The sequence below is a fragment of the Macrobrachium rosenbergii genome, chromosome 23 (assembly GCF_040412425.1).
Source record: "Macrobrachium rosenbergii isolate ZJJX-2024 chromosome 23, ASM4041242v1, whole genome shotgun sequence".
NCBI lineage: Eukaryota > Metazoa > Arthropoda > Malacostraca > Decapoda > Palaemonidae > Macrobrachium > Macrobrachium rosenbergii.
The window spans coordinates 52,532,964-52,553,009 of record NC_089763.1 but is presented as its reverse complement, the minus strand read 5'-3'; the positions used below and the strand labels follow the sequence as shown (position 1 = coordinate 52,553,009).

Below are 20,046 nucleotides of genomic sequence, written 5' to 3'. Positions count from 1 at the left end.
AGTACCTGGAGTATCCACCAGTTTAAGTGGATAGGGTTTGGTTTTTATCAAGTGTTTTCAGATTAGGCGACAGCATTGTCTTGTTTTTTATCTTGGTGCTGCACCCAGGGCAAGGGTACCTTTATAAACTTTGCTAGCCACCGAAATTATCCCTTGCTGCAAAGTTCCCTCTTAAGTAGAGGCAACCCAGGGCGCTACTGCCATGCCACTACAGGCAAGATGAGCACCAACCAGAGGCAGCACTCACCTGCAGTAGCTCTCCTAACAGGTAAGGGAGCAACAAGCACTGCATTCAATGTTGGCAGATTTTTCTATTTCAAAGTCATTATCATGCTTTAATGTTTTGGAGTAGATTATGTCCATGTGGCCCACCTCCATTCAATGTGGGATTCAGCTATGTAATTACTTGGCAAGTTACTTATATAAAAATGACATTTTTATGATAAAATAAAGTTGTATTTATGCTTACCAAGTAATTATTGTACTATATTAGAGCCCTCCCTCCTCCCCTCTCATGGACATGAGGGCATAAATGAATTGTCGACCAGCTGCCATGTTGTTCCGATGTTCCCCATAGAGGGGCAGGGCTGTCACCTAGGTAAAACGATTAAAAAGCGCTACTGCTACATTCAAAAACTTGCCACACGAGATAGAATACTTAGCTATGTAATTACTTGGTAAGTACAGTATACACAGTATAAAACTTTATTTTATCATAAAAATGTAATTTCTAATCTAGAACTTTTATGCAGTGTTCAGTGATCTTTTCCAACTTCCTCAATAGTACCAAAATTATGAACCCATTGATAAAAGTTGGGGTTAAAACTTTCTATACAAGTGCAAGGCAAGCAGTGTAAGTTAGATGTGGGATATTTGTCATGATAGTACATACTGTAAATAGTCCTTCGATGCAAGTGGTTAGCTATTACGTAGGAGAGCTTTTGTATTTTTTTCAGTTAGAATATGCTACATATGGTAATTAAACACTGTGATAGTTTGTGCATATAAAAGAAAAGTTTTATATTCAAAATGAAAGTGTTATGAGAATAAAAAAATTTGTAAATTATCACACTGAGGCTTAAAGTACTGTATGCATTTCAAATCACCATGTTAAGGCCTCTATACTAACATTACTTGTAATCACTATATCATGTGGGAATGTATATTTTCATTTCCAAGAAATAAATTAAAAATATTGCATATGAAACATCTTTTAAATAGATTTTTTCTTCTACAGGCAATAGTTTGGGATGAACAACTTGCTGGAGCCTTCAGTCATGTTGCTGATTATTCCTTCTTACGAAGTCATGATGTGTCCAAGATGTTTTACATATCTTCTAACAAACTTCCACAAAATAATGTTGCCCATGTAATATTTTTGTCACGTCCACAGACAAGCCTTATGGATAAAATCAATCAGCAAATAAGAATGTAAGTAGAGTACAGTAATTAACTTCTTTTTATTTGTGTTTTCACAGTCAATTTTTTTTTTATTTTTGTATTTTTCTGTAATGTGTGCTGTATGATAGAATTTTGGTTTGATATCTTCAATGAAGTTAGAAAAAGTGGATTAAGCTCAGATTATATAAGAGTGCTCTTTGAAATTTATGGCAGATTTTTTTAAGTGTACATTAATACACTATTATTGAACTAGTGTGAATTAAAGATAAAGACAGGATACTATATAACATTTTGAATCCTTTTACATACTCACTCAGTTTCGCTGAGCACTGCGTGATGTACAGTAATTTATTTCTATGTTTTCCCAATTTTATCTTAATTTTCTCTTGTTTCACAAGTGCTGTATATGACAGGTACCCAATTGGGAAGTTTACTCTTAAGGGATCAAGCCTGAAAAACCCAATAATCTTTAAAAATTCGATTTGCTGAAAAAATTCTATGGCTTGGGATAGGGTTCAATCACGTTCCACGAAATATTATGCTAAAATTTGTCGTATTTCTCTAGTTATGGCCTAAATGTAACAATAACTATATACCCAGAAAACACCAGTAGCGCAAATGATTTAGTCTGGTATAGTTTTTGCGATATATATTACGAAAACTTCCTTTGAAATGAAATGTATAATGTCAATAATATCCTACTCGCACCTTTTTAGTTATTCCTAGCCATGACAACGCACACATCATACCATGACGCCGACTGTGGCCGAGTTGCCTATAAACTTCCAAGCTAGAAGGACACGTTTTTCATGCTCGCTAGCCTTGACTGAACTCTGTATTTTCTGCGGTGTTTTTGTTTTTTCACCGTGCCTAAAAGGTCCAAGAGTTCACTTCAGCTTCTAGAATGCGGAAAAGCCAAGTGGAAAAGTCCAGGCGAGAAAGTAGAAGAAAGAGTTCAAGAAATTAGTGCTATAGAGGGAATGGAGCGTGTCGCCCATCAAACGGCGCAGGCAGTGATCTCTGCTGACCAGAGACCAACCACATCCACCCCTAAACGCCTCTTTATTTGTTCCTACCAAAGGCCAAAGATATTTTAGAAAAAGAAAGCAGTAGCTCGGAGGCTGATATTATAGACGATCCTGAAAAAATAAAATGATCATAATAAGTGAAGCAAGACTTGATGAATTACTTGAATCACGAATCCCTAATTGTGAATGAAAAGTAATTCCCAGGATCCATTTGGCAAGGGATGGATTCGAGACACTAATAAAAAGTGTAGGCAACTATGATACCCTAGAGTAATACCTTGCAGCAAGATCAGACAGGGGGACCAGGAACCTAAAATTTATAAGAATGTGTCTTAGGCACATAAATAATCAATTAATATTCTTATTTTTAATAATTTTGCATTAATTAATACCCAAAAATAAAAATTAAAACCATAGAATTAAATGTAACACAGTCTTTGAAGTCCCTTTTACTTTTTTATGTAACTAAAACTTTGAAGGCCCGTTTCTCAAAACATAAGTTTTTCACCTTCAAAGTGTATCTCCTCCTTAGTATTGGACCAATCTAAATGAAATTTCATATATAATATGAGGAAACATGGTAGATTAAAAAAAGCCAGGGATTTTTAATATTTTGAGTTTCTGATTTTTGGCAATTTTTTCTGTAATTTTTCCGGGAAAATTTCATAAAAAAATAAAAATTCATATCTCAAAAATATTTGAAAATCAAAAATCCCCTGGCTTTATATCAAGGTCCATATGTGTTTTATACGTGGTTCAAATCTCATCCCTAAAACCAAAAAGCAAAGGAGGAGATGCATTTTGAAATGGCCATTTTTGGCCAAAAATGCTCTGACAAAACCTAAGGTCACTGAACAAAAAATTTTTCCCAGAAGTTCCACACAATATCCTTTAACAAACCCCTATATATCAACAACCTGTCGTTAAAAAGTCGGAAACCGGCCGATCCCCTTAACAGGATTGTAGACATTATTAGCACTGGTAATCATGCCGCAAGCAATTTTTTAACTTCGTTTAATACGTGTGTATAAAAAAACGTATGTTATGATGTCTAGATATTTTACTGTATAGAAGGTCTTGGAGTTTTCACTCCAGGTATCCCTAAAGAGAAAATTCACATAGAAATTTACAACAACCTAAATCCTGTTGTTCCCTTGCTAGTCAAACCAAAGAGGAAGAAACTTGGCAGATTGTTGAAATTCACTGAACAGACAAGAGATGGTAATCCTATTCAGTTTGGCCATCGTCCTTAGTCATTGGAAACTCCTATAAGTATTTCATAGTCTATGGTGCTCATAACCAGTAATCCTCTGAGCTCTTTCACTTTCAATCGATGTTTTGATTCTATATCCCATCAGCAGAGCAGAACCACAAATGGTATGGACTGCTGCTTACTTCTGAGAGTGATAGATTTTGAGCCAACAATGAAATATCAAGTTGTGGTAATAAATCTGTTGAAGGAACTGCCGTATGTCATAATGTTCAACATTTTCAGTTTGTTCAGTCATTAAATTTTTTAAAAATTGTAGTTTGTTAAATAAGATCTGCAACATTTCATAAAAACAAACCCTTTTGCCAGTCTGTTAGGGTTAAGAATGTTTATTCAATTCTTTGGTTAAACTATTTCGATAATGCCAAGTACAGCGCATAAAAGTACAGTAGATGTAGCATACTCTTTTAAAAAGGAAGTGAACTGAAGTCATTTTTTTATTTTAAAAAAATACTACTAAGTTTATATAATACAGTATACCTCTTACTGGCAGTTTCTCTCAAGAGAAGAATATATTGTAAAATAATTTTTTTTTTTTTTAGGGAGGATGTTAAAGGAGGTAACAAAAAAGAATATCACCTCTGGCTTGTACCTCGTATCTCTCTTCTCTGTGAGCGGCGCCTTCAGGAACATGGCGTTCGAGGATCTTTTTCATCAATATCTGAATTACCACTTCTTCTTTTTCGTTTAGAGTCAGACCTTATGTCGATGGAGCTGCCTTTATGTTACAGTGTAAGATTTTCATTAGTCATTTTACAATTTTCTGTTTAATAACTTTCTGGCCAGCTTTGTTTTGACTGTTATCTCCTTCGATGAGATTTTCAAAATGCATTTTGTCACTAAGAATATACTTTTGAATAAAAGACTAGAAAATTAACAAATCCTTATGAAAATATTTATATATAAACTATGGTTTTATACAAGTGACTTACCAAGCAATTACATAGCTACTAGCTTTCTACACAGCAATCTAACGAAATTCAAATTTTTGCAATGGCGCTGCCATCGCTAGTGTAGGTGACAGGTTCCGCCCACTTTCGGGACTGACAGGTACAAATCAGCAGAGAGGATCAATTCGTTTTTGCCAGCTCCCGATTAACATCAGTAGTCTTATGCAGTTGCTGCTTCATCTTTTTTGGATTTTGTCCTTAGTTTTGATGAAGTATTATCTTTCACTTTTTTGTGGTGGCTTTCCTATCTTCGTTATTTTGTTAGTTAACATTATTTCTCAAGATAGTTAATTATGTTTGACTCCAGCTCTTCAAGCATTCGTTACTGGAGTGAGGGGTGTAAGATCAGACTTACTAAAGTGACTTATGATTCGCACACTAATTGTGTCAAGTGTAGGGGGCAAGGTTGTAGTAAAGAACTTACATGTCTAGATTGGGAATATAGTAAATGGAAGACCTTGAAGTCCCATTTGGCTAAATTAGATTGAGACAGGAAAAGGAAGGCGCCCGTAGAGCTGAAAGTAGAGCTAGTCAGGAGATTCCTTCTTTACCTTATGTATTAGAAGATAGCTCTACCTCTTCTCCCTTGATTCCTGCTATGTCTCCCATTCTCAGCCCTCCCACACCTTTACCCCAGACTCCTTTACAAGGTTCCCATGCTTTCGATTCCAACGCTGTTGCCAGTCTTGAAACAAAACTCAATAAAAAATTTGAGTTTTTAGCTAATACTGTAATGGAATTGGGTTCCTCTTTCGGGGATTTTGTGTTGAAATCAGCACCAAGTGTCAGTGTTGCTCCTAGTGACAGTGTTGTGAGTTTTGAGGAGGTGGCCGTTTCCTGGCCTTTGAAGACATTCCGATGTGGCAGTCAGCTCGCTTCCTGTCAAGAGATATAAGGATGCTAGTGTTAGACCTCAGCCCTCCAGCAGTTTCACCTTTCCACCGACTACCACTTATTCTGCTTGTCTTCAATCTTCTTGGAATAGTCCAGAGCCCTTGTCGAGTCACGAGCGCCCTATTTTGGTCTCAAAGTAACATGATCCTTCGAGTAAACGCTCTCTCAGCTCGGAGCACCCATCCCCTTTAACTCGCTTGGCGCCCACTTTGCCTCTTCAGTCATCCACACCCAACCACTTGGCATCAACTTCCAGGCATTCGGCGCCAACTATGGAACGTTCGGCGCCAACTGTGGAGCGTTCGGCGCCAACTGTGGAGCATTCGGCATCAATTTTTGGGCATATGGCGCCAACTGTGGGGTGCTCACCGTCTCCTCCCTCTCCATTCAGCACAGAAAGATTTGGCCTTAGCCCTGATTAAGTGTCAGCTTGAAGAACTCATGGGCTTTTTAAAGAAGAAAACATTCATTTCCAAGAGCAAGGACGCCTCCTTATCCCCTGTATCTTCTGATGAGGAAGAAACAGAACAAGATACAGCTCCTTCACCTGGCTATTCGTCGTTGCCAAGATTCTTTCTGGCAAATTTTCCAGATTTCTTTGAGCCTTCTGCTCCTGGTTCCTCAGCCTTGACATTTCTTAAGAGGAAAGGATTGGCTGATGTCGTCTGCCTCTTCGAAGAAAGTTCTTCGAGAAGTGGATGAGTGGCTGGCCATGAAGAGGGACCAAGACAGAGCAACCTTCAAAACTTCTCAAGAGAAAATATCGGTTTTATGCCACTGGGGAAGCTCCCTCCTTGGGAGTCTCTGCCTCCTCCCAGGGGATTTCTCTGGGTTGGTTACGCCACACGTCGCCCTGCGTTCTCCACAGCCAAGATTTCCTTCTTGTCACCCGAACTAGACCACTGTCAAGAACCTGTTAGAAATTTTTAGCTTCCTTGATTGGACGGTGGGGACTTTAGCCAGAAAATTCAAGGATTGTCCAGTTTTAGCCGAAGATTTCTCTTCTGGCTGGTTGGGCTTATTGTCTTGCACAGACGAAGCAGTCAGGGATGGCTCTCATGAGCTCGCCTCCCTGTTTTCATTGGGAATCTTGAAAAACACAAAAGTCAGCTCTCTTGTTCTCTCCTTTAGACAGGTCCCATCTCTTCCCCCAAGACACAGTTAAAGAGATTCTGTCTGATCTTCAGAAGAAATCTACAACTGACCTTCTGGCTCAATCTGCCAAGCATCCTAAGGAAACTCCCACAACAGCAACCAAGTTCTTCTCGCCTTTACAGCAGCCCCTTCGAGAAGGAAAGGCTTGATCTCAAAATAGTCCTCGGACCAATCTACGTCCCCGTCTAGATTGATCAAGAAGTCTTCATTTGAACCAGCCGCTAAGAAGTGAGAACTCAGTCCCTTGCATCCCAGTTGAAGCCAAGCTACTCCATTTTTGGGAAGAACGGAGCTGCAGAGGGGCAGAACTTTGGGCAATCCAAGTGTTGAGGGAAGGATATTCTATCCCTTTCTAGGAGAAACCTCCCCTTTCCAAATCACCAATCCACTTGACCTCCTACCCGGCTCACTCCGAGAAGCTTGCTGCCCTTTCTCAGGAAGTAGAGTCCCTTCTTCGTAAAGGGGCAGTAGAGGAGGTTTTGGATCTCAAATCGGAGGGATTTTACAACTGTCTTTTCATGGTCCCCAAGTCATCAAGGGGCTGGAGACCAGTTCTGGATGTCAGCTTCCTGAACCTTTTTATGCTTAAAACTAAATTTCATATGGAAACCAGTCACTATGTTATGTCCTCTCTCCATCAGGGCGACTGGATGGTCACTCTGGACATGCAGGACACCTATTTTCATGTTCTGATTCCCCAGTCCCAGACCCCCTTGCATGGGCGATGGATGCCATGCTGTTGGACTGGACGGGCCTGGATGTCTACTCCTTTTCCCCTTTTGGATTGATCAGGGAGGTGATCAACAAGTTCTCCTATCACCAGAGTGTATCAATGACCCTGATCACTCCATTCTGACCCAGGAAGGAATGGTTTCCGGACCTGCTGCATCTGTTAGTGGACTTCCCAAGACTCATGCCACAAAAACAGTCTCTGCTCAAACAGCCCCATTTCCTCAGGTTCCATCAAGGATTGTCTGCTCTGGCCCTGACAGGCTTCAGACTGTCAGGAGCCTCGTCAGAGCGAAAGGTTTTTCAAAGGTGCAGAAGCTATTGCTAGGTGCAGAAGATCTAGCAGGCTCTACCAATCCAATTGGCCAGTTTTCAGAGGATAGTGCTGACATAATAACATCTCGTCTTCTGAAACCTCTATAAACCAGTTAGCTGACTTTTTTTCCTGAGGGCTGATAGGAAGTTGTCCCTACCTACTATCAGGGGGTATAGGTCAATGCTTTCCTCTGTGTTTAAGCATAGGGGCCTGGATCTGTCATCCAATCAGGACCTCAGTGACCTTATCAGATCCTTTGAAACCTCCAAATTAGAAAAGCCTGTTTTTCCGATACGATATACAAACCATCGGTCCTTTACATTAGGAATTACTTATGGCAAAGCTGGACACAGCTGTTAAACTCTTGAACACAGTGGTTAGGCAGTATCTACCGTCAGGTAGGTGGGGAATACCCGCCTGCCTGGATGTAAACATTCCAGTTTGCTTTCAGCCGTCATGCATTGAGACGTGTTTTCTGATCTCTGTGTGACTGTTGTTAAGCTCTTTATTATCCTGGTGGGATCTTCCTGTATTTTTGTGTATGTATTACGCATGTGTGATATTTATTAATATACAAACCCATGATTTGTGATAGCCTTGCATAAGCCGTCGTTCCCCTGTGTCTGTGTCTTGGGTTTGACAGCAAAAGGCGTATTTAGAGGGGCATAACTGAGTGGTAATGCTTCTCTTCCAGTAGTCCTTTATTTAGATACTGAAGGCATTCCCCTGTACGTTCAGATATTAGATTGGGACATAGTGTCTTCGCTCCCTTACTTTGATCGGGACGTAGCAAGTTCACTCCCCTTCTTGGGCTCCCGCCCTCTGTGTACAAGGGCATGACTACTTCCTTTCTACTTGTGCTGAGGGTTGTTTTCGCCGCTTGTGCCATGGAGAGTTGCAGGGGGGCGAGGTTGCGGGCGTCGTTGGTAAGTATCGCTTCCATGGCATCCTTGGTGGCCTCCTCTTTCCCTCTCTCTCTGTAGGTTCTTCCTTATCTCTCCTTCAGGAGAGCTCTCTCTCCTTCGCCCTCTTCGCTTGCTTGTTGGGCAAAGACTGCAAGAGGGGACAGGCGTGGGGGGTCAGGCGACCCCTTCTAGAGGGCCTCCTCTCACTGTGTAGGGCAGTTCCCCTCAGAGCGAGAGGAGTCTCCCTCTACTAATCATTTTTGCTTTTTCTTTCAGGTTGACAATAAGCATCGGAGGCACAGCAGTAGTTGACTGGATATCTCAGTTGGGATATCTTTGCATGAAGGTATCCCAAAGTTCATATAGTGTTGATTCGGGATCGACCACAGTACCTGGTTGGAATGACATAGTTCCACATCGGGTTCATTCCGACTCTGTTCCCGCCATTGTGGATCGACCGCTGTCATTGCTGGCCTTCATGTATGTTGTGGCGCTGCCTCTGGCATATCTGTGGACCATCTGCTCCTGCTGTTTCCTGTGTTATGCTCCTGTTGACTTGGCAACAGTCTTTGGGCAGTTCTTCCTGGTCTCCTGCTGCAGCCGTCCTGATTGTTCCTGTCGCTGCTGGTGATGTTCATGTGACATTCCTGGCCGATGCTGTAGCTCCTGCCTTCCGAACCGTTTCCATAGCTCCTGCATCAACTGTCCTGATCATGCCTGCTGCTTCTCCTGGTGGCAGTGTCTGGGCCGCTTCTGTTGTGATCCTGCCTTGCTGCCCTAGAGGTTACAATGTTTTGTGTCCACCATCCTGTAGAAGATGTCAGAGTGAAGGTGAAAGAAGTCACCCTGTGGAAGTAGCTGCCATCTTCTTCAACTTATCTTCGATTTCGTCTTCTGTTGCCTCTTCCCTTCCTCTCCCAAGGTTAGAGGGGGTCCCAGGAACCAGACAGACCTCTGTCGGCCGAAGGAGAGGAAGGCTCCTTCTTTCCCCTTGATATCCATGGATGTCTAAGGACTGCCTCCTTCCGAGGAGGCAGTGGGTCTCTCGTTTGCTCTTCCTGACCTTCGGGTTCGGGAACTGATTCGCATACCCCTGGGTTTTGTGTTTCGGTATCCATGTGCGCACAGACCTCAGTTTGTGCTCCCATTCCTAGTCCTAGAGGTTCTGCCTCTAAGACGGATGCTGTTTTGGGCACTCGTTCACGAGCCACTCGAGTGCTCGAGATTCTGTGGAATATCAAGTATCCCAATCTGGTCGGAGAGTACTCTCACCGGCCCAGTTCAGGAGCAGTGCAAGAGAAAGGACCAAGGCACCCAGGTGTCTTAGCTCTTCCTGCCAGCACTACAAGCGCTTCCCGAGTGCTTACCAGTGCTCGGTCGGGTTCTCAGCCTGGTGTCTCGATCCTATCGGTTTGAACACCAGAAGAAGTAGGAAAAAGGTTCCCTTTGGGAGTCCTGCAGGACTTCTAAGGGACTGACTCTCTCCTGGGAAACGAGTTTCTCTCATTGGCTCTTCCCGCCCTCGGCCAGGAATTGATTCGCATTCTCCCTTGGGGTCTTGCATTTCGGGGCTGCGAGCACAGTCTCGAGAGGCGACGCATCTTGTTGCCAGTCTTAGAAGTCTGTGTCTAAGACTGGTTCTGTCTGGCTCTTTTCAATTTCTTAGGAAACCAAAAGCAGCCGATCCCGATTTTTGGGAGTCTCATAGGTCACTCAAATTTAATGAATCACAAGCACTCTCTTGGGGAGAGACAGGACGAGAGAAAGTGCCAAGCCACCGAGGTGGCTTGATACTGCCCACCAGCTGCTTCAGCTGCTTGGCCGGGTTTCATCCTCGTGTCTTGAACCTTAGGGTTAGAGCATGCAGGATAGCAGACACAGAATTCCCCTTTAAACCTTCTCCTCGAGGGGCCTCGGCCTCAAAGGAGTCTAGAGTTCGGGAAATTAGCACTAGTTCATGGCAGACGAGTTGCGCCCTGTCCAGTTCCGATTGTGTTCGCGCAATCGGCTCGCCTGCCCAGCCTCCCAGTCCACCGCCTACCACCGGTCTAGATAGCGTTAGCGTGATCAGCTCTGTTTGCACCGGCTCAGCTGGGCCCCACTCAATTTTTACAAATCGGGTTCTCGGCACTGTTCGAGTGAACTTTCTGCTCTTCCCAGGAAAGCGCTTTGCCACGGCACAAACGCTCTTCTTCCCCTGTGTGGCAATAACCTCCTTCGGTTGATTATTGCTCACGGTCCTCCTCTCCCGCTGGTCTTACTGGCAGGACAGGTAGGGGTACTCTTGCTCTTCACCTGTTCTCTTTTCCCCTCAGTTGTTCCGAGAGGCGCGAGACGGACAGAGAGAGCTCTGACGAATTTGTCTTTCTTCAGAGTTCAGCTGCCTGGCGTGCTTTTGGTGTTGGTCCCCGATTGTCTCGTAGTACAACCAGGTAGCCGAGGAGGGTTTCTTGGGGTCTGCCAAGGAGAGAGTTGCAGGAGTTTCATGCTTCAGAAGCAGTGAAGGTGTTCCTCTTCAAGTTGCGATCACCCTCGTTTCTTGAAGAACTTCGCACCAATCCATCAGCTGGAGGATCCCCAGGACAGGACCGCTGCTACCCCAATGAATAATCTTCATCACTCGCAACCCTTGCAGTTCCCGAATGGACCGAGAGTTTCGGTGGCCGCCGCAGTCATTGCTTGCAAGAGCGTTCTTGACCAGATGAATACTTTTCTTCGGACGAAGAGTTCATTCAGGTTGAGACACCAAGCTCCTCCCCTGCCTTGACAGAGTACAAATTCTTCTTGCCTCAGAGGGTCTTGCCGACTGCAGGTTGTTCTGACTCTGCTTCACCTGGACTGGGTTCTCTCTCTGCTTCTCCTTGCTGTGAAGGGTATTCTCTTGGACAATGAGAGGCAGCAATCTTGGAGGACACCTGCTGGTTTCCTCCAAGCAGTCTCCTGATGGATCCACAATCCTTCACTTTTAGGCTTTCTCTCCTTGGATACGACCATTCCTGAAAAGAACCCTGCCTTCTGGAGACTGGTTGTGTCTTGGGCTGGGTCTTCATATACCAGACAGTAATCTCTGGGCAATTCTAGTGCTAAGAAGGACTTTGTCCTAATTCGGGTCTCCAGTTTTGTAAGTTCCGAGTTGGCACAACCCTTAGGGATGACCCTTTACTTGGTTCTGCCTTTCTCTTTCAAAGATTTGCCAGATACCACCGAAATCAAAGTTCGTACCAGGGCACTGCTTTGTCCCTTGGACAATGGCCAAGACCTTTGGGTCTTAGCCATCTCAGCTCAACCTCAAGTTCAGGCCAGCCCCTTCAACTCCTAAGAAGTCCCAGGCTTCGGAAGAAGATCGCGGAACACATCGCCCTCTTCTTCCCTTCTGGGAAAGTACACATAACTGTGTCTCTTTCCACCCTCTTTTCCAAAAGGGAGGAGGGCAGAAGGGAAGAGGGAAAGAAGTATCGACTGGGCAGAAGTTCTCCTACTGCAGATGCCTGGATGAAATGATGCTTATCAAATCTCTGGACCTGGCAGCGACATTGCCGAGACCTGGGAATGGATTCCTTCAGGAGAAGTATCTATTTCCCTTTAGTTTCGGCAGTTCTTTTCATCAAACTTCCATTCTGCTTCCTCTCCCGTGCTCCCGATTCGGGAAATGCCAGCCCAGCTAGAGCTAATTGTCTTGGTATCCTGTCATCTTGCAGAAGCTTCCCCATGGTGGAGAATGAAGGAGGTCTGCTCCCAGTCCTCCATCCTTCTTTCCTCTTCAAAGTATGAGGGAAGAGTTAGGCTAATGCTTGATTGAAGGAACCTTTGAATATGCTTGCGTATTCTCCTCACATCGTGTTCTCCTTCCAGATTCACCAATCGAGGAATAGGGGCACACCTGTAAGACTTTGTCTTGAAGGTGTGGGACTGAGATGATTAGTACCTTCTCATCAACATCCTGAACTCAAGGCAGCCTTTTGGCCTTGCAAGAATTCAGGATGAGTTTTATGACACTCAATGGTTTCGTTGAACAACAAAACCACAATACTGTAGTGGCATACATCAACAAACAAGAGGGAATCGTTTTTTCCTCCTATTTCATCTGTCAACATTTGCAGGTACTTGAGTGTTCTATAGCGCACTCGATAGCTCAGGTAGCCAAATACAGTCCTGGTGGGGATGTATTGGTAGGTGAGCTCAGCCTCAAGTCTGAGTGATCAGGATGGAACGTGCTCTTCACTCTTTTCCTCACGAAGATTCATGAAGAGACTGCTCGACTGAGAGATCCGCACCCGTCTTTCTGTCTTGCCTCCCAGCACAACAAAGTCAGTAGTTTTCTCGCTCCTTCATACCTGACCCAAGGCCTGCTACGGTGATGCATGCTGTCTTTTTGGGAAAAATCGATGTCTACGCTTTTCCCTCCATATTTGTCTGTTTCACTAGGGGTTCACAAGCATTGCTCACCCCAAGTTACAGACAAATGCTGGAAGACTTCACCTTTCGCCCGACCTGATAGCTCTGCTTCTGAGGCATCGAGAAGAGTTCTGCTTGACCCAGCCTCTTGTAGCAGCCACACAAGGAGCAGTTCTTCAGGCAGTACATCCCTGCGTGTTCAGGACTGGGAGACCTTCCAGCTTTCCTTGCAAGTATAGGCTTTCTTGCCGAGCGACAACGAATATAGCTGGATATCTCTTGAAGTCCTCTGTAACACTGTTCCAGGGACTGGATCCATCTTTGCTGTTTGGTGTCGTTGACAGAACTTCTTCTCGGGTCAGTCGCTCTTCAAGTCTGGACTTCCTCGTCTTCTCCGCCAAGGGTTGCTTCTCTATGTTTCAGTTGTGAAGAACGTAGGCCCTTGCGACCTAGTCTTCTGTCTTAAGTAGCCTTTTTCTCCTCAGTTGAGATTTAGCTATGGATGAGAAGCTTCTTCGGTCTTGCAGTCCCAGGGAACTGTTCCCTGGGTGGCATGTGACTCTCGTTTAGGTTTCCTGTCCTGTGCTCTGCACGGGCCCCTACGAGAGTCGTTGGACAGAGATGTGTCCTCTTAGGACTATAGCTCATTTCGCTCCGGCCTTGACGTAGAAGATGGAAGAACAGGTGAAGGGGATCAATACCTCAACTTCTTCTCGGATATCGTAAGTGGACTACAAATTCATCGGCATCTTTTGTCGGGTTCGAGTCCTTCTTGTTCCCCTCCTCCTTGGACTTTGTATCATTGATCCAGATCAATCGTTACCTTGTCCTATTAGGGAGCTGTGGTACTTTCTGAAAAGGCTCAACATTCCTAATCTGTATGTCATCAACGTTTTCGCTAGTACTATTTCTCCCAAGGAAGAAATGTCTAAGGACACATCTTTCTCCTGGCTTCATGAAGCGATCCAAGGAGGTACTCAGCAGCTGGTGACGACAATACCATTACTTTCCACCTGAGAGCTCACGAAGTCAACGACTTGGTCCATCCCTCACATTCCAAAAGTTTCTGTCAGTCTGGAACAAGATGTGATCTCATAAACCCACTCTTGTCTTCTTCCTGTGGTCTTGCCCAGAGGCCCTTGGAACCTTTTTTCCTTGGGCCTGTGGTGGCTGTTCAACAAGTTGTGTTTTCTCACCCGGCTCCTTCAAGAGGACTAGTAGCATCTCGCCTAAGATGCTGGTTCTGGAAGTGAGAAGGATTCCGAGGGTGACTGGCCTCTCCTTCTCCTCCTCCTCTTTCCTTGTCCTCCTACTTCACATCCTTTGGGATGAGAACAGGACTCGAACTGATACTTTCTGGATCTGGTATCTGATGCGGTAAGACTACACATCGAGCACCCGTTCTGTTTTTCTTCTAGAATCATAGAAGCAATTCCGCTCCTTCCTCTAGCAAGGGGAGAAAGGAGAGACTGGCAATAAGGGAAACCCTAGCTCGGGTTTTCCTTATTGTCACCAACTCTTAGATTCTTCCCAGCCTATTTCATACGAGTTATGTTTCCTCACTCATGCGAAAGGTCCTGTATCTGCCATTTGATCTTGCAGTTCCTACACTCCAATCAATATGTCAGACGCACAGTACTCCTCCTCACTCTTTCGACCAGGCAAAGACTGCGAGGTGGGGGGAGGTTTCTGCGGGCGGTCGGGTGACCTCTTCTCAGGGATCTCCTCTCACTGCGTAGGGCAGCCCTTGGAGCGAGAGGAGTCTCCTCTGCTAATCATCTTTGCTTTTTCTTTCAGGTTGACAGTGAGCATTGTAGGCACAGCAGTAGTTGGCTGGATATCTCAGTTGGGATATCTTTTCATGAAGGAGTCCCGACTTTCATACATTGTTGCTTCGTGATCGACCACAGTACCTGGTTGGAATGGCATAGTTCCACATCGGGATCGTTCCGACTCTGTTCCTGCTGTCGTGGATCGATCGCTGTCATTGCTGGCCTTCATGTATGCTATGGCACTGCCTCTGGCATATCTGTGGTCCATCTGCTCCTGCTGTTTCCTGTGTTATGCTCCTGTTGACTTGGTGACAGTCTCTGGGCAGCTCTTCCTGGTCTCCTGCTGCAACCGTCCCTGATTGTTCCTGTCGCTGCTGGTGATGTTCATGTGACATTCCTGGCCGTTGCTGTACCTCCTGCCTTCCAAACTGCTTCCGTAGCTCCTGCATCAGCTGTCCTGATTGTGCCTGCTGCTTCTCATGGTGGCCATGTCCTGGGCCGCTTCCATTGTGATCTTCCCTAGCTGCCCTGGAGGTTATGATGTTTTGTGTCCACCATCCTGTAGAAGATGTCAGAGTGAAGGTGAGGGAAGTTGCCCTGTGGAAGTAGCTGCCATCTTCTTCAGCTTATCTTCAATTTCATCTTTTGCTGCCTCTTCCCTTCCTCTCCCGAGGTTTGGGGGTGTCCTGGGAACGGGATAGACCTCTGTCGGCCGAAGGAGAGGAAGGCTGCTTCTTCCCCCTTGATGCCCTTGGACGTCTAGGGACTGCCTCCTTCCGAGGAGGCAGTGGGTCTCTTGTTGGCTCTTCCTGACCTTCGGGTTCAGGAACCGATTCGCATACCCCTGGGTTTTGTGTTTCGGGAGCCACGTGCGCTCAGACCTTGGTTTGTGCTCCCGTTCCCAGTCCTAGAGGTTCCACCTCTAAGACGGGTGCTGCTTCAGGCACTCGTTTGCGAGCCGCTTCGATTGCTCGAGATTCTGTGGAATATTGAGTATCCCAATCTGGTCTGGAGAGTACTCTCACCGGCCCAGTTCAGGAGCAGTACTAGAGAAAGGGCCGCCACACCCAGGTGTCTCAGATCTTCCTGCCAGCACTACAAGCGCTCTCCGAGGGCTTACCAGTGCTCAGTCAGATCCCAGCCTGGTGTCTCGATCCTACTGGTTCGAACACCAGAAGAAGCAGGGAAGAGATTCTCTTTGGAAGTCCTGCGGAACTCCTAAGAGACTGACTCTCTTCTGGAAGACAAGTGTCTCTCGTTGGCTTTTCCCGCCCTCAGGCGGGAACCAGTTCACTTTCTCCTCTGGGGTCTGGTGTTTTGGGGGTGGCAAGAGCACGGCCTCAAGAGGTGGCGCCCTCATTGCCAGTCTGAGAAGTCTGCGTCTAAGACTAGTTCTGTGCCTGGCTGTTTTCAGTTTCTTAGGAAACCGAAAGCAGCTGCCCCCGATTTTGGGAGTCTCATAGGCCCCTCAAATTCTATGAATCACGAGTGCTCTCTTGGCGAAAGACACGGGACGAGAGAAAGTGCCGAGACTCCCAGGTGTCTCGACACTGCCCACCAACTGCTTCTGTTGCTTGGCTGGGTTTCATCCTCGTATCTTGAACCTTAGGGTTCAAGCATGCAGGATAGCAGACACAGAATTCCCCTTTAAACCCTCTTCTCGAGGGCCCTTGGCCTCAAAGGAATTTAGAGTTCAGGAAATTAGCACTAGTTCACTGCAAATGAGTTCCTCCCTGTCCAGTTCCGATTGCGTCAGCGTGATCAGCTTGGCTTGGCTCAGCTCAGCTCTCTCGGCTTGCTCACCCTGCCCAGCCCCTGGTCATGTTTGCGAGACTGGCTCGGCTCGGCTCGGATCAGCTCGCCCGTCTTGCCTCCCAGTCCACCGCTCGCCACCCAGTCTGGATCACGTTCACATTATGGACTCGGGTCAGTGCAGCTCAGCTTGGCCCCACTCGGTTTTTCCAAATCGGGTTCTCGGCACTGTTCGAGTGAACTTTCTGCTCTTCCCAGGAAAGAGCTTTGCCACAGCACAGGCGCTCTTCTTCCCCCATGAGGCAAAAATCCCCTTCGGCTGATTATAACTCACGGTCCGCCTCTCCCGCTGGTCTTACTGGCAGGACAGGTAGGGGTACTCTTTCTCCTCACCTGTTCTCTTTCCTCTCGGTTGTTTCGAGAGGCGCAAGACGGACAGAGGAGCTCCAACGAATTTGTCTTTCTTCAGAGTTCGGCTGCCTGGCATGCTTTGGGTGTCAGTAGTTACTGCCTAACCACCTTGTTCAAAAGTTTAACTGCCGTGTCTAGCTTCACCGTAAGTAATTCCTAATGTAAAGGACCTCAGGTTTGGTATAGTTAGGAAAAATACAATTTACTTTTAAAAATTGTGATTTTATATATAATTACAGTACATTATCGGAGCCCACCCTCCTTCCCTCAATGGACATTAGGCTTCTTATGAATTGATCCTCTCTGCTGATTTGTACCTGTCAGTCCCGAAAGTGGGCAGGATCCTGTCACCACCACTAAAACTTGAATTTTGTTAGACTGCTGTGTAGAAAGCTAGTAGTTATGTAATTGCTTGGTGAGTATATATAAAAAACTTTATTTTATCATAATATCTTTTTTTTTTAGAAAATCAACAAATCCTTATGAAAATGTTTATATGTATACTGCATTTTTTTTAACAATAAATATTTGGTCATACTGGTTCTAAGGTGACTGAGAATCTTATTGCTAACAGTGCAACCACTTGACTAACAGATAGTGCCATTTTTGAAAGAGATGCTTGCCTCATTCACTGAGTTGACTTTTCTGCCCAAGGGAACCTTACTTAAGTTTAGCATTACCACAGAGTCATATTGTTAGACTATCTAAAGATTTTATCGGGGTCATTGTTCTTAGATGGCTATTTAAAATGGAGCACACCAAATGTATAGAGGTTTGATAGCTAAGTGAAGAATAAACCAAGGGAAAAGAGAAAGAGCAAAAGGCAAAAAGATCAAAGGACAACATTGATCTACATCTCTCAATGGCAGGGATGGATAACTTCTTACCATATGTAAGGGTCTAGGTTGTGGGAGCAGTATATTGAAACATGATGGACCTTGGAAGTGGCAAAGCAGTCCACAGTTTAGGTTTCCCATGAACTTCATATTCGCTTGCACATTTCCATATTCAAGGTCAATTCCATGTGAAAAACTTGGTTCTTTTAACTCAGTAAATCTGTTAGTACTGTGTGCTCATCTCTCCTAGAGAGAAATGAATAACTAATGTAATTCTTAATGCTTCTGACTACAGAAGGCCTTGGACTAAGTTGAAAGACTAACAGAATTCATACCTTCCTATTTCTTGATGTAAGACAGTTAGTCAAGAACACGGATGTAGTCTTGTTTAATACCTCCAGCTTCTCTACAGCCATCAGACTGTCAGCAGTTGTAAATTGTTAATTTGAAGGAGGGACTTCATCTGACTACTATCCTGTCACTCCTTAACCCTGGATAGAAGCAACTGGATAATGTGGGAGGTCTGGGTTTTGATTCAGAGACATTCCTGACAGATTTCTCTTGGTCTACCAGAGAAAAGTGTTCTTCACTTCCTGACACCGTCATTAAAGTTTAGTCTGGGTGTGTCTTACATAAATAGTTGTTCTGGAGGTGAACTGCAAATGTCTCTTCCTCAGTTTTGCTAAAGGTACAAACTTTTTTCTGTCGAGGCCATGTGTCCCAAGCTCATCCACTACCCTTGAGGATTGAAATTCTCTCTTAATTGAGAGAAGATTGTTGGCCAATTTCAGAGTTTAGTAGAAGAAGCCTGAAAAAGAAGTAAGTCTTACCATCCCCAGGTAATGAATTGTCTGAGCTGGAATCAGCTTGGACTTTGGAATGTTGACCACTATGCCTACCCTTTCTGTCAAGTTCAGGACTACAAATCCATTCCAAAGTATTTACTAGAATGAGCCAACATACAAACACAAGAGAGCTCTCATTTTTTAGCTGCAGCCCTCTCAAAACTGAGATGAGAACTTTCATGAAAACCTGAAAAGCAGCAAGCAGTCTGAAACAAAGGGCTCAAAACTGATGCATTACTTTGTTGAATACTAATTGGAAATACTGTACTTCCTGGATTCCACATTAATAAGTATGTGGAAGTAAGCATCCTCGAGGTTTATTGTAGTCATCCAATTGTCCTTCTGAGTAGCCTTGAGAATCATCTTGGACGGCTCCATGGAGAATCTCACAAGCTTCACAAACTTATTTAGCTTCGAGACATCCTGTACTCACCTCCAACCTCCTGCTGCCTTTGACACTAGAAAAAGATAATTTTAAATCTTGAAATTAATTCTAATGCACATTCTGTGGGTCTGTTTTTCCATTAGTGCCTGAACTTCACCTTCCAAGGATCTAAATTTTTCTGAGTTGTGCAGGCAAGCTGAAAAGGCTACTGGGACTAGAGAAAGAGGTGGACTTCTTGTGAATAGGATCATATAACCCTCCTTCAGTATTTGCACAACACACAGATCTGCACCAGAAATTGGCTAATGTGGCATTTGGGTCTGAGGGATTAATTTTTAACTTTTTACAATTTTTTTTTTTCCTGAAGGTTTTTGTATTGAAAAGGTCATCTCTTCTGGGAAGAGGCACAAACGGACTGTTTAATTTCCTCTTTGGGATCTAGAAACAAGAGGAGAAAATTACTTAGTTTAGTTTGAGAGCTTAAACCAAGAAACCTGAATAATCATCTCCTCAGTGTCCTGTTATGAAACCTCCATTGAAAATGTCTTTGACAGGATCCAAATCAGAAATTTCATATGATCTGATTTGTCAAATATTAAGGCTGCTCTTTGACTAGGAGAAACGTTCTTTGAGAGCAAATTGCACAGTTGTTCTTATCTCTTAAAGATGATTAGAGGACAAGTTAGCTGTCTCTCCAATGCCTTAATTATGATCCTTGTCTTTACACTCAAAAAAACCAAGCGCTCTTTGTTCTAATTGTTCAAATTCTGATGGCAAGTGTGATCCTGTATTTCCATAATATTGTGAGCTACTGCACTTAAAGACAAGTCTAGAAATGACCAAATTTCTAAAGAAGAGAATATTATAGCCTTCCTCCTGGTAGACTCTACCAAACAGGCAAACACAGAGTCGACTGGGATATCAGGAACGGCTGTGGCAACTCCCCAGTTTGGTAATACTCAGCCTTGTTCGACTTCAGAAGCAGAATAAAAAAACAAGGAA

The 20,046-nt window shown here is 44.4% G+C and overlaps 1 protein-coding gene across 2 annotated transcripts in view; it reads left to right on the top strand.

Moving 5' to 3' along the window:
• car (vacuolar protein sorting-associated protein 33A) overlaps positions 1-20,046 on the top strand; it is a 57,227-nt gene that overhangs the window by 17,703 nt on the left and 19,478 nt on the right. For both annotated transcript variants that reach the window (XM_067126028.1, XM_067126029.1), the window contains exons 2-3: positions 1,238-1,431; positions 4,242-4,431. In XM_067126028.1, coding sequence (XP_066982129.1) covers positions 1,238-1,431; positions 4,242-4,431 — 384 coding nt within the window. The remainder of the gene's footprint in view (positions 1-1,237; positions 1,432-4,241; positions 4,432-20,046) is intronic.